Source organism: Terrapene carolina, unplaced genomic scaffold, assembly GCF_002925995.2.
Source record: "Terrapene carolina triunguis isolate 2854851 unplaced genomic scaffold, T_m_triunguis-2.0 Scaffold111, whole genome shotgun sequence".
Classification (NCBI taxonomy): Eukaryota; Metazoa; Chordata; order Testudines; family Emydidae; genus Terrapene; species Terrapene triunguis.
In genome coordinates this window covers 7004248-7019026 of record NW_020664462.1, presented here as the reverse complement: position 1 = coordinate 7019026, position 14779 = coordinate 7004248, and the positions used below count along the sequence as shown (strand labels likewise).

At 47.2% G+C, this 14779-nt stretch overlaps 1 protein-coding gene across 1 annotated transcript in view; it reads right to left on the bottom strand.

Moving 5' to 3' along the window:
• The window catches only part of LOC112104486 (vasoactive intestinal polypeptide receptor 1-like), a 44917-nt gene extending 31342 nt beyond the window's left edge, over positions 1-13575 (bottom strand). The window contains exon 1 of the mRNA XM_026651995.1: positions 13465-13575. Coding sequence (XP_026507780.1) covers positions 13465-13575 — 111 coding nt within the window. The remainder of the gene's footprint in view (positions 1-13464) is intronic.
• Between the last annotated feature and the right edge of the window lie 1204 nt (positions 13576-14779).

The window sequence follows — 14779 nt, the reverse complement described above, 5'->3', positions numbered from 1 at the left end:
AGCGTCCGCGCACCATGCTAGAATAGCTCAGTGCAGTCTTACCAGGAATAATGCCACCTTGTGCTTCACCATCCCAAATTCTTTCTGTGTCTCTTAGGAGACTCCAGTCTAACTGTTGACCAAGATCAGTCATGCTAAAATTATGAGCAATTAGAACTTAAAAATTTTAACAAGGTGTTTGTTCTAAGCTACCAGTTCAGAAGTAAATTACTACATGTCTGTTTTTGTCAAGACGCCTAGTGGCCTTTAGCACAGACCATCCCCTATGTTAAATATCATCATGACTCGTCAGAGCTTGCAAATCACCACAAGTCCAACAGCAGCCCTACCTAAGGCCTGTCTAGCAAGAAACAAAAAATGATGTTGGAGCTGTACGCTACTGAGCGGGTCGCCTTACTGAAAGCAAACACGGTTATACCAGAAGAGAGGGAAATTTCCCTCAGAAATACAACTTGTGATGATGTTAAATCTGTTGGCCTTCCTCAGGCTTTAAAAAAAAAAAAAAAAAAGTAAATTATTTTGCACTCAGAAAACCCTTCTGGCCAGAACATTGTCTGCAGTTGCTGACTGTCTCTCACTTGTACTTTACACAATACTTGGTTATTCATCTTAAATGATGAACAGTAACAATTTAGGGCTTCAGACTGCAAGCTGCTGCATGTCCTCAATTCACAGTGGTCTCAAACCATCCAAGGTACTTACATGGCCCCTGCTATCATTGTTTCTGAAGCCTTAGAAGCTTTGCCGTATTTATCCTCACAGTACCCCTGTGTCCTATTTTAGGGATGGGGAACTGAGGCACAGGGCAACTAAGGGGCAGATTTGCAAAGGCATCTAGCTTATGAAACCCAATGGGAGTGAAGCACCTAAGTATCATGTGAGCTTTTGAATATCTACCCCTCAGTGACTTGCCCGGGTCACACAGGCAGCCTGTGTCAAAACAGGGACTTGACCTCAGGGATCTTAAGTCCTAGGTTACTGCCCTAACCACTGGGTCATCCTTCCATCTTCCTTCAGAAAACTCAGCACCGAACAAAGGCTGTCTACCTTCAATAGGGATGGGTGTGATAGAAAATCCTAAGTTCGAATCTTCAAGAACTAGGGTCTGGCCTTGTAAATCTGTCGTATTCTTAACATCAAAATGCTTAGAGCGCTAAAAACTCCAGCATTGTGCAAATAGGAAAGGACGTGATACTCTATTTTGTTTGCTTTGAGAAACGCCAGCTTGTCTGTATCAGAAGAGTAAAACCACAAGCTGTATCACCTTGAGTTGGGGATCCTTTCAGGTCTCATCAACTGAGCAATGCCAAGTCTGACAAGTGCTTGGATGGGAGACCGCCAAGAAACACCTGCCTACTTCAGAAGGCATTACCTACTCAGTTGGCAACTACCGTCACAGTCCAGCCAAACATAATGCCCCAAGGACTGCTATGATCCCAGAAATGCAGTCTTCAGACGAGCCATACCACAGCGGTCCTGACAACATGTGGCCATTAAAAATTCTTAGCACATTTTGAAAAAAAGCAGGGCTGTGAACCCCGGGCTGGGATACATTCTATCTATCCTCAGAAAGTCAAGCCCCTGTACAATGTCTCAAACTGGGCAGCTGACTTCACCAGTCCCTTTTGCCAACATAACCCAAAGTGTTCTGAATAAATTTGTAACCAAGTCTGCCTGGACATTATTCACAAGCAGAAAAAAGGGCCACATTCATCAGATAAATTCATAGGCTGTAAGGCCAGAAGGAACCATTATGCCAATCTAGTCTAACCTATCCTTGCAACAAAGCCCGTTGCCAACTCTGTCCACATATCTATTCAGGGGACACCATCATAGGACCTAATCACATCAGCCAGACCATCAGAGGCTCATTCACCTGCACATCTACCAATGTGATATATGCCATCGTGTGCCAGCAATGCCCCTCTGCCATGTACATTGGCCAAACCAGACAGTCTCTACGCAAAAGAATAAATGCACAAATCAGACATCAAGAATTATAACATTCAAAAACCAGTCGGAAAACACTTCAACCTCCCCGATCACTCAATTACAGACCTAAAAGTGGCAATATTCTAACAACAAAAACTTCAAAAACAGACTCCAAGGAGAAACTTCTGAATTGGAATTAATTTGCAAACTAGACACCATTAAATTAGGCTTGAATAAAGACTGGGAGTGGATGGGTCATTACACAAAGTAGAACTATTCCCCCTACTGTTACTCACACCTTCTTGTCAATTGTTGGAAATGGGCCATCCTGATTATCACTACAAACGTTTTTTTTTTCCCCTCCTGCTGACAATAGCTCACCTTAACTGATTACACTCATTATAGTTGGTATGGCAATACCCACTTTTTTCATGTTCTCTGTGTATATATATATCTTCCTACTGTATTTTCCACTGCAAGCATCCGATGAAGTGGGGTTTAGCCCACAAAAGCTTATGCTTAAATAAATTTGTTAGTCTCTAAGGTGCCACAAGTACTCCTGTTCTTTTTGCGGATACAGACTAACACGGCTGCTGCTCTGAAATCTATTAGCATGCTGACCCCACTATGAAAACATCATATAGTCTCTGTGCTGCCATCTAGAGGTCTGTCTGATAGGGCCTAAAGTTGGGCCCTGTCACCAGGTCACCACCCTGTGCATATCCTCATGGCAGGACACTGTGCTGCAGTTTTCTCAACAGAGTTTCCAGCCTCCCTTTAGTGGCTTATGGGTCAGCCCTCTGGCCAGGCCTTTGTGAAAGTTCAACCTCCCCTCCCCAGGGTAGTAGAGTCCAAAGGCACAGTGGGTCCCAAAACAAACACAAAACAAAGGAGTCTTTGGCCCTGCTGGGCTTAGTTCCCAGCCCCTCTGATGTTCTTCATGCAGCTACACTCCCTCTGGGCTCAGCTCTCAGACCCCAGCCTTCTCCTCAGGTGGGGCATTCCATACCTTGGCCTGTCTTACCACCATCAGCAGGTCCCTGATAAACTCAAAGAGTCTAGTGTCAGCCCAGCCTTCTCTCCAAGGAAGCTCTGACCAGCCACAGTCCTACTCAGCTCAGATCAAGCCAGCTTCTCTCCCCAAGCACAAGCAGCTCATAGAATATCGGGGTTGGAAGGGACCTCAGGAGGTCATCTAGTCCAACCCCCTGCTCAAAGCAGGACCAATCCCCAGATAGATTTTTACCCCAGTTCCCTACATGGCCCCTCAAGGATTGATCTCACAACCCTGGCTTTAGCAGGCCAATGCTCAAACCACTAAGCTATCCCTCCGCCCAAAATAATATATGGAGATATACCTATCTCATAGAACTGGAAGGGACCCTGAAAGATCATTGAGTCCAGCCCCTGCCTTCAGTAGCAGCAACTGATCTACTGTCCTCCCCAACCAGCCAGGAGTGAGACAAGCTCTCCCCCTTTTCACAGGCCTGACTCCCATTACAGGTGCGGCAGGCAAGGCTGATTATGCTCACCACTTTCCATTAACCCTTTCCAGCCCACGTGGGGTTTGTTTACCCTGCCGCAGACCCTGTGTTGTTTTTTTGGGTCTGTTTAAAGAGTCTATATATTGCTCTTTCACCAGCTCTGGTGCCGAGACATTCTCACAAACATAGACTTGACTGTTTGGGCTAAATGGAGTCACACCGGTATAAATGATGCTGATGGTATTTACTTAGTCTGCTATTTGCTGCATGAGTCAGGAGTCTGCGCTTATTCCAGAATGCTGCGATAAGGAGTTATAGCCAAGCTTGCAGCTGCTTGGCTTTCTGAACTATCTGACCTTTTCCCCAGCTTGGTTTGGAAATTACAAAAGGTAGCACATCCCAAAGCCCTAGAAAGAAGAAATGATGAAAGTTCGCCAAACATTTCTAAAGCAGCAGAAGCGTTCCACCCTGAAGATTTGGGTCTAAAAATGGTCCAGTGTGGTTCTCTCTTATCCAAACCATTCTGCCTACTGGTTCTGATTGGCAGTGAGCATCTTGATCATAGCCTCTCTTTTTAAAATACCTTTTACTGACTACCCTTTGGGTTTCCGTCAAAATTCCTCTTTGTCGCTTGCTAGGTCTTACACAGACTTGATCCAGAATCCTTGCTATGTAACCACATGTGTCCAGTCATTCTCTCCAGTCTGTTAATTAGATTATTTCAGAAGTCTTTTTTGAGTGAACACGACAGGCTAGGGGGCATTTTCCATGTGTTTTTCCTCTTTCTGAAGTTGATTACCTATGGAGTAAGACAAGCTGATTCACTGTCTGCCTTACAGGTTTCATTTAAGCAATAACTTTTCGCGACTGTTTTTAAAGGTTGGAGCAAAGCTTGAATGTTTGTCGGTTGTATCAGATTATATTTAATTATCTGCCTGTATCTAAACTGCATAGATCTATACATATAGATATATATGTACATAGATATGTGGCTATCTATGCACATAAACCTTGTAGACATGCATATATGGTATATATGTGGCTATCTATGCACATAAACCTTGTAGACATGCATATATGGACATATTGCTGTAGTTTGTGTGTAAATATATACAACAGACATTTTCTAACTATAACCTGGAGGAAGAAATGAAAACGTAGTGATTTGAATTTATCCCAAAGTAGGTCAAACATTTAATTACCATTGATGCTTTAAAAAAGAAATCACTGCCCAATTTCCTCTCTCAGTATGGGTAATACCCATTGCCATTAAAGGCCTGATCCTGTATTCAGTGCATACCCACAGTTCTCTGTGGAGAGGAATTTAAGGTGCACAAGGAATGGAGGATGAGACCATAGAGGGAGTTAGGCAGCGGGGAGTGTCTTAGTCAGTAGAAGCTGTGTGTCTAACTTCCCATGAAATGCTTCATTAAGACATCTTTACACCTCAGTAGCAACCCCTCCTTGTTTACAACAATTACCTTCATTCCACTTTACTCAGTAAATAGGCTTTTTGGCTAAAGAGGCATGGGTACTCCTGTGGATGGGGCATTCAACTGGTCTGTGGCCTTGTGCAAGTCAAATCCCCTTTTTGTAACTCTGTCTCCCATCCTGCCCCTGAAGGCAGACAATGTCTCTTGCTATGCATTTGACAATGTGGGGTCCTAATCTCACTTGAGTGTCTAGGTGCTATTGTCATGTGCATAAAGAATAGTTTTAGCTCTCTTATTTGCCTGGCTTTGCAAGGTGATGAGCATCTCCTGGGAAGTACCAACTACTCAACTCTTACTGAAGTTGATGGGAATTGAGGGTGATCAGTGTCACACAGGAAGTTTTCATCATCTTGAATGATTGGGCTTCTAGTTTATTTTCACGCCTGGACAAATATTTGTTCAGAGGATCCTTGTTGAAATTATTCTTCCACTCGAACTTGATCTTCTGGGAGAGGAAGGAAACATTTGCTTTCTCTAAACACCTTGTGAATTTGGTTTTTTTCCACATTTCCTATTTAGAATCCAAAGTTTCTCCTCAACCATTAAAAAAATGACTGATCCTTAGCTCACTGACTCTCCTAACAGATGCGTCTGACGCGCAGGTGTGAGTGACAAAATGATGCCAAAGGCTAGACAGTACCTATAGGTTGTCAGGCAGGAATTTCTGTCCTGTCTAATCCCATGGGACAAGTATGTTATGACTGATACTGTCATAATATTTTGAAAAGATAAGATAATGACTGGCAGTGCACCGATCTGTAATCATTCACCCCAGCCATGATTAACATGAAACAGGAAATTCTAATTCCAACGCTGGGGAACAGAGTTTATAAACACAGATTCTAATCCAGCACACAGGTGTTACTGCTCACTGTGTGGGCACATAGAAAGTGATGCCAACGCCTCTGTGAATTCAGACATAGTATAGCACAACTTGGTGCTTGATATCACTAAAGGTATTCAGCAAAACAGCATCAGTGCTCTATGGACTTGCATGTGCTTTGCACCTCTCTAAGGAAATACACACCTCTGTTATATTCTGGTTTTGCAGCAAAGTTCTCTTCCCCATGATCACTATAGCCCAGGGGGGTCCCCTTCAGGCCACTTGAACTTGGGATGTGGATGCTTTGCATACTTTTCGGGGTTTTTTTTAACTGATTGGACAATATACAGCTAATCAAAGGCTTTATCAACCCTAAATCACATGCAAAGCCTCCCCCCTGGGGAAGTGGAGCACTGGATAACTCTAACTTGTAAAGTCAATTTTTTTAGCATTTGACAAATGAATCTCTCCTTTCTTCTGCCCTTTCCTCCCAGGGCCGCCCAAAGGATTCAGGGGGCCTGGGGCAAAGCAATTTCGGGGGCCCCTTCCTAAAAAAAAGTTGCAATACTATAGAATACTATATTCTCGTGGGGACCTGGGGCAAATTGCCCCACTTGCCCCCTCCCCCCCGCAGCCCTGTTTCTGCCTATTCCCAGCATGGTAGGGTTTGGGGTTTTTTCCCCATCCCCTCCCCTCTTAGGATGATAGACACCATATCTGTACAACAACCACCAGACCCACAAGCGAGGTGGAACATCCAGATGCGTAGGGAAGAGGGAAAGTGCCCCATCCAGAACAGATGTGAGCGCAAGTGGGAGAAAATCAGATGTGGGGACCGGAACGCAAGTGCCCCATCCAGATGTGAGTCCAAGTGCCCCATCCAGATGTGAGCGCAAGTGGGAGAAAGCCAAATGTGGGGACCGGAGCACAAGTGCCCCCTCCAGATGGGAGCGCCCCCGGCTCTGAGATCACCCCGCCGCCCGCCCGCGGCAGCCCTGCGTCCCTCCCTCCCCCGCGCAGCGCAGGGCGCAGGGCGCACGGCACTCACCAGCGGGAGAAGCACCCAGGAGAAACTTAGCATCTTCAGCAGCCGCTGGCGCGTCCTCTGAGCTCTGGCTGCCGGAGCCGGGGCTCAGCCCGTCCCCACCTCCCAAGTCCCGCCCCTGCCTCCTCCGGATCGCGCTGTAGCTCCCTCCCCAAGGGTCCTTCCCCAGCTTCCCTGCGCCTAGGCGAGTCCCACTCCAAATCCTCCCAGCCTCCCCAGAGCGCTCGCCAGTCTCGCCTTACCCTGAGGCTGGGGGGGGGAAGGGGCGCGCTGGGTCCCCCTGGATCCTGCCGAGGTTGGACCCCCCCCCCCAGCCCCCGACTTGGGCCGTCAAAAACAAGGAACTGCTCCTTTTGACCCCCACAAAGCTCCCCCTCCCCACACACACACATCAAGACAGCTCCGTGCCCCAGAGGTGTTGAGCCGGGCTCACACAGCCAGCCTTGCTCTCTGTTCTGATGGCCTCTTGGCTGGGTTTGTGGCCCAAATTTGCAGGAACCAGCTGCCAGATCCCAGCTGTGGTGGCGCTGAGGGAGCCTCTGGGTCTGGAGCTGTAGGGGGCAGCTGGAGTCGCTGAGCTTGTAGGCAGTGAAATGTGGAAGATTAGGGCTGGCTCCATCCAGGGATCCCAGGGCTGGATCCATCCAGGGATCCGGGAGGCTATTGTCACAAGGTGCCCTGATGCCTGGAATGTCTCAGAGCAATGGGACTCGTGATCTTTGTTTTCTATTTAGCCGGTGGGATTGGGAGGAGAGGGGCAAAACACTGGCAGGACCCTGCGGGGTGCAGGAGCCAGAACTGGGTTTTTCCCATACGGTTCTGCCAGGCTCCATGGGCATCTGGAGTGTCTGGAACAGAAAGCGGAGCTAGAATTTCTCCTTTGATGGGACAATTTAGGAGCTTGGGTAGAACATATGGCAGGATCCAGGTAGATCCAGCTTTAACCCAAGCCCCCTGAATCTCTACATCCTCCTCCACCCTTCCTAGTCCAACGCCTCCAGTCTCTTTATCCCTCAGATCTCCTTGAGCCCACAAATTCTCATATCCTATTCATTTTCCTGGGGCCTATGACCTCCTGCCCCTCTCAATACCTCCTTAAGCCCCAACATCTCCCAGAGAAACTCACCCAGCTGCCAAATTCTCCTCTCCCCACAACATGCCAGATGCTCCTTTCCCCCTTCTGCAGGATCCTAAGCTCCCAAAACTTCACTCCTCTAAGGACTTCCCAGGATGCCTCTAGCCTCACCCTTCATAAGATTCCCCTGCCCAGCCCCACCCCACCCCAGAAGCCTACAGTGGAATTGCTGTAGCTGGGTGTAGCACAGCACATGAGCACACTAAGCCATGCTCTGCTACGCTGTATGGGGCCCTTTAAGATAAAATTGACTTCAGTGCCGATTTGCATGTCATTAATCATTTATCCTCAGCCACAGTGTTATGGGCGAGTGCAGGATTCAGCATCAAAGTGAATAAGCTGATGCTGAAATGCTGCCCTTCTCCACTGTTGAAATTGGGGCTGCGGGGGGGGGGGGGGAGAAGGGGGGTGTTGCCTCCTTGCTGTATGTACCAGAAGGTCATTAAGTAATAGAGCTTCAGGCCAGATTCTCTCCCACCATGCCAAAAAGTAAGTGTGTGTGTGTGTGTGTGTGTCGGGGGAAGCTACCTGACAACAGAAGCACAAACTGCACCTTCTCCTCCCTTCCAAACCAGGGGAGTTTGCATTCGGCTCAGCGAGCACAGGGGAGTCAGGCAGTGGGTGTGTTTTATGTCAGGTCATCTCCATGCACTGAGTCAAGGAGTCATCCCAGGAAGGGGCAAGAATAGGAGAGATGGGGGAAGGGAAGAAAGAGAGGAAAGGAGGAATCCAGGCAGGGGTTTGCAGGGCTGTATGTGGAGCAGCCCCTGGGATCCAGCATTAGTCAATCAGCTCCTCCAGCCCGCCAGCCCATTCAGAGTGACTACTACTCACCAGCGTATGAGGTCCCACAGTCTGGCCAACACTCAGTCAAAGGGCTGAGTCAGACCCTCGCCCTCCCCAAGGAGAATGAGCTCGGCCAAAAAAAGCAAGAGATGTTTTCAAGCCAGGGTTTTAAGTCTGATTTCCGAACTCCCCCTGCTCGCCCCCAGGGCGTGTGACAATTACTCCACTGCCAGCTCTCACAAATGTATAGCCAGCCAGGCGACACTGGCCCCTGCTGCTGGAGCACTTGCTAAAGGATCCAACTTCCATCAGGTTTCCCTTGTGCTGGACACTGAACAAACATGGACTCATCTCAGAAGGGACCACCAAACATCCACTCTATGGAAACCATTTCTAATCCCTTTTGAGCTGGGCAGGCTTAGACCTGGAAGGCTCTCCTGCTAATTCGCAATGCCTCAAGGCATCAAACTTCCACCTAAGTGTAATAGTACACCTTTAAGAAAGAGGCTGCTTAATGGAAAGATACGTGTATCAGATCAACGTCTGATCCTTTTGGAGTCTGCACAGGCAGGATCTTCCACCTTCTACACGCACAGAGGCATAGTCTCCTGCACACTACTCCCGGCCTCAAAACACAAGCTACAGTAAAGTGTCCCACCCATTAATCAACCCATTAATCAAAAATAAACACTAAAATGCAACAAAGCTAATATTAACATCCCATCCAAATTCTCTTCTGAATACAGTGTTTTGCAACAGAAATTCACTCCAATAGCTCCAATTATTCCAGGGTCTTCAGTTCAGTCCAAAGTGATGCTAACTTTTGTCACGTATACATTATTGCCCCTCTGCCAAACATTAGCAGATTTTGCGGGCCTTTTTCATTTGGAGAGAAAATGGGTGTGGCAAAGTCAGGCACTGTGTGATTTGTTTAGTTACAAAATGTACACAAGTCCTTCTTCCTGGCACAGAGCTGGTAACAAACAGCACCCAGGTAATTCCTTCCCTCTTGTAGAAAGCCCCACTAAGTCACCTTCAACTACCTGAAAGGGGGTTCCAAAGAGGATGGAGCTCGGCTGTTCTCAGTGGTGGCAGATGACAGAACAAGGAGCAATGGTCTCAAGTTGCAGTGGGGGAGGTCTAGGTTGGATATTAGGAAACACTATTTCACTAGGAGGGTGGTGAAGCACTGGAATGGGTTACCTAGGGAGGTGGTAGAATTTCCATCCTTAGAGGTTTTTAAGGCCCGGCTTGACAAAGCCCTGGCTGGGATGATTTAGTTGGTGTTGGTCCTGCTTTGAGCAGGGGGTTGGACTAGGTGACCTCCTGAGGTCTCTTCCAACCCTAATCTTCTATGATTCTATGACCACCGCCCTTTTCCCAGGTGCAACTCTCTTGCCTCTGTCTTTCTCCACCATCTCACATTAGACTCACCCCCAAACTGATTGCTTAACCCACAGGCCTTGTTCCATCTGGGAAAAACGTTCTAGCTGAAAACACCTCATCTAAGCCCACTACATGACCTGTGGGACTATCCTCTTTTTGTGCAATGCCTTTGCAAAGGAAAAGAAGCTCAGAAAGGGCTAGAGGATACCCTTAATGACTCTCTGGAAGTAGTTACTGCATGTCATCTTTAACAGTTCCCATGGGGAGTTTCATCTTGGATGACATCAGGATTCCTGATTTCTCTTCCTGGCTGTGGGAGCAGAGTGTGTGTTAGTAATTACAGATAAAACATAGCCAAGTGTAATACCACCTTTGTTTTGGTCATCTGCAGAACAGAGGCTGTGACTTCTGGGTGTAAATGCACAACCTGCTTCCCTTTGAGCTAAAGAACCAGCTCTGTTAGTAGAGAGCCATTATCGGACCCATAGTAAACCACCACCTATGGTCTAGCCCGTAAAAAATGACAGAGAGCCACACTATTTTAGTGTGGGTTACACAAATACATAACTTCGCACATCCTTCCTGAAAGGTAGCATAGCAAAATGGCTGAGACTCAGCTCTGTTCTGTCAGAAACCTGGGGTCTATCCCCAGCTCTACCTGAAGTGACTTCATGCAAACTCTCTATTATCGTACCTGTAAAATTGGCGAGTGAGAGTTACTTCCTCCTGAGGCCTTGGTTAATCAGAAGAGTTGTGAAGTGGTGCACAGAAAGAAACATGAATAGCAGCATAAGCCAGCCGTATGGCTGCTTTGCGTCAACATAACTGTGAATCTGGCCATGGCGCTAGGTGCTCTACAATCAGACAGAGACAGTCCCTGCCCCAAAGAGCTTACAGTCTAAATGGGGAAAATAGACAACAAGTATCAGAATGTCATTATCCCCATTGTACAGAGGGGGAAGTGAGACACAACAGACTAAACAACCTGCCTAAGGAAGGCAGGAAGACTGCCTTCACACAGGAAGGCTGTGGCAGACCTCTTGAGTCCTGGTCCAGTACTTTAACCATACTATCTGCCTTCCTCCATGGGACCTTTGGTCCTGCTTCCAGTCCTTTCTATTTTTCTCTAGGTGCCCCAAATACACCCATCAACAAAGGTGGGGAACTAAGCGTAGGGTAAATAATGTAATACCTGCCCTTAGTGATTGTGCTAGCGCTTGTCAAAAATACATAGATCTGCCTTTGATACTGACTGTAACTAAGCAATCCCTTCTGCAGCAATTACAGAATAACACATCTGAGATAAGGACTGACTCAATTTTCTTATGGCTTGATAGTTCTCCCACCCCCCCTGCAAGCTTACACAGAAGTGGGTAGAAATGTCTTATTAGTGCAAGTAAGTGACCCCTCTGAATGTGTGAATCTCAGTCAATGCCGATGCCTTGGGACTGTTGCTAACACATATCCCAGAAGTTCTGAGTGTATCAGTGCTGATTTAATTAAAATGTCTTGACATTTACACAGCTCCCCTGAATGTTAATAAGAGCCGACCTGCTTTCTTTGAAATTATCTGGAACTCATTCTATATTAATTTGACTTTTCCATAACAAAAATCCTCAGCAATGTAACTGTTTCCCCTCACGCGCATTTACAGAGCTTCAAAAGGAGGAGCGTGACACTCCATAACGGTGCTGCAATGCGACCTAGAAGCTAGCGAATCCATGAAGGTGAATCAGTTGAATACAAGTGACTTTGCTAACCAGTGTTTTGATGGGTTTGAAATTTAAAAAACTGAAAGGATGGAAGAAAGGCTGCAATTACTGGGTGCGCCTAATGCGATGCTTAGACAGAATGTGAAATTTACCAACCAACATAGTGCAGCTATAATTAAAGACAATGTTTCATGGTATTTTAAAAATAAGTCAATGAAGGGTGTATAAAAAGAATTTAAACTCTATATCTGTTGGTGCTCCCATTGGGCTGGGGAGGGGAGGAAGGAAGAAGTGAAGGCAGCTGGAGAAACATGCTGCTGTAGATTTGTTCAAAGTAGTTATGGAATTCTGCACAGAAAGAGGAACCCTCAGAGCTGGGCAAGGATAATCTATTCAATGAGCTTTGCTGTGTTGCAATGGAAGTGGAGCTGCTCTGTGATAATTTATGAATGCTATGTGTTGTCCTGGTTACTGGGATGGTCAGTTAGACCGTGAGCATGTGGGCAGGTCCCACCAGCCAGACACCTGGGGAAGAATTCGTTGTAGTAACTCAGAGCCTCCTCAACTAGTGTCCCATCACCAGCCATTGAAGATATTTGCTGCTAGCAGTCGCAGCTCGGCTACATGCCATTGTAGGCGGTCTCATCATACCACCCCCTCCATAAGCTTATCAAGCTCAGTCTTGAAGCCAGTTAGGTTTTTTGCCCCCACTGCACTTGAAGTCTTTACATCAAGATTTGGGGACGTCAGTAACTCAGCCAGAGGTTCTGGGTCAATTACAGGAGTGGGTGGGTGAGGTTCTGAGGCCTGCCATGTGCAGTAGGTCAGACTAGATGATCATGATGGTCCCTTCTGGCCTTAAAGTCTATGCGTCTATACATCTATGTTTACTCTACATATGTGGTGGGTTAGTTTACTAGGGGCTGTAAGGAAAAATCTGGAAGGGCAAAGAAGGGTTTCAGCTAAGCCCTCCCCTCAGCAAACACTTGGAGGCTGTAAGGTGGCTCTGTATTGTCGGTGGCAGCGGCGGCTACCCCTCAATATGAGGATGATGTCTGCCAGGGGGGAAAGACATTGATGAGGCTTAAGATGGCCGAGGAGTCTAGTTCGTGCTTTACAGGTTTTTCTGCATATGTGATAGATAATTGCTTGGAGAGAGCACAACTGCTGGCCGGGACGCTGTATCCTTTCCTTTCTCCTTTGCTGTTTCTCAGCCTCTTGAGCAAGGCGATTCTCTTCAAAATGGGGAGAGGCTTGGTGTATGATGTGACGCCATTGCAGTGTGTGGCCAGCCAGCTCTTCCCAATTCATGGGGTCAATGCCTCCCTTCTTAAGATATACTTTCAGAGTGTCCTTATAGAATTTCCTCTGTCCCCCATGGGTCCTCTTATCATGACTAAGTTGAGAAAAGAGGACTTGCTTCGGAAGACAAGTACCAGCCACCCTCATGCAATGGATAGCCCAGCGAAGTTGATGTTTCATAATCTTTGCCTCAACACTGGTGATGTTAGTTGCAGAGAGAATGCTGCCATTGGTGCGATGATCTTCCCATCTGATACGGAGAATCTTCTTAAGGCAGCGCTGCTGGTACCACTCCAGATGCTTAAGATGGCTTTGGTATGTCACTCATGTCTTTCAACCATAAAGAAGAGTGGGGATGACCCCTACATTGTAGACCAGGGTCTTAGTTTCCATCTGCAGATCTCGGTCAATAACGACACGACGGAGCAACTTCCTGAAGGATATGCTGGCGCAACGGATCCTACGTTCAATCTCCATTGTGGGTCTCAGTATATACCACTAGTCACAGCCTCTTGAAGGGAAGAATCACAGGTGCTGAACCCAGTTGGACTTGCTGGGTGAGCATGGTGGATACACGGGGTACTGCAGCCCAGAGTCTGGTCTAAAAGTGGAAGGATCGTGATTTCCGTCCCCAGAAAAGTAAAGGCAGGAGGCTTGAGGGGTTGCACTCAGAGAGACCTGAAAGGGGACCGAGGTGCAGCTAGCCCTGCAACCACGGTAGCTATGTGATGCACTTCTTAGTCTGTCTGGGGGAAATTGACTCCACCTGCATATTTGGGCTCAATGTAGGGAAGTGGAATTCCCACCCCCGCAATGACAGCCAGGGGACTTCTGGACAAGTATCTCCTCGTGGTTGTTATGCTATTTTATGAGTTGGAGTAGCATCCGCAGCCCCTTCCCTCCAGTGTAGTGGGGCCACTGAATCCACATAGACAGTGCTCCAGAACCCCTTCCCTGGCCTGTCCCCAAACTCACCTTCAGCACCAACCTCACAGGAGTTTAGATGAAGACCAGTTCCATTGTGTGCCACTGTACCAATGGCTAGGCTGCTGGTATGTTGTGACCACCATCAATCATGATGCCCAGTGTTGCTTCATTGTTTCCTTGTGTTCCGCCATCTGTCTGTATCTGTCTGTTGTCTGTCTTATACTTTGTTTGGAAGTTCTTTGGGGTGGGAACTGTCCTTTTGTCCTGCGTGTGTACAGTGCCTAGCACAATGAGGTCTTGGTTCATAATAGGGTGACCAGATATCCCGATTTTATAGGGACAGTCCTGATTTTGGGGACTTTTTCTTATATAGACTCCTATTACCCCCCACCCCCATCCCGATTTTTCACACTTGCTGTCTGGTTACCCTAGTTCATGATAAGGGCTCCTAAGCACTACAGTATTACAAAGCATAAATATAACCAAACTCACTTGGGCCAACAGTGGGGTTTGAATCCTGGGGCTTATAGAGTTAAAAGAATGGGCCACTCATTCAAGGGCTAATACTAAGTCCCATAGCTGCTAACTCTGGTAGGCTCATTAACCTCTTATGTGGGAGGACAAAGACCCATCCCCTCCAGAGTGTGTTACAGCAGCACCTTTGTGCAATCACTGTGTGGGTTAATCTCCTTGATACAGCCCCTTTGCTGCTGTGCCTTCACTGCTATTGCTAGCTGAGCTAGCTACATTAAAG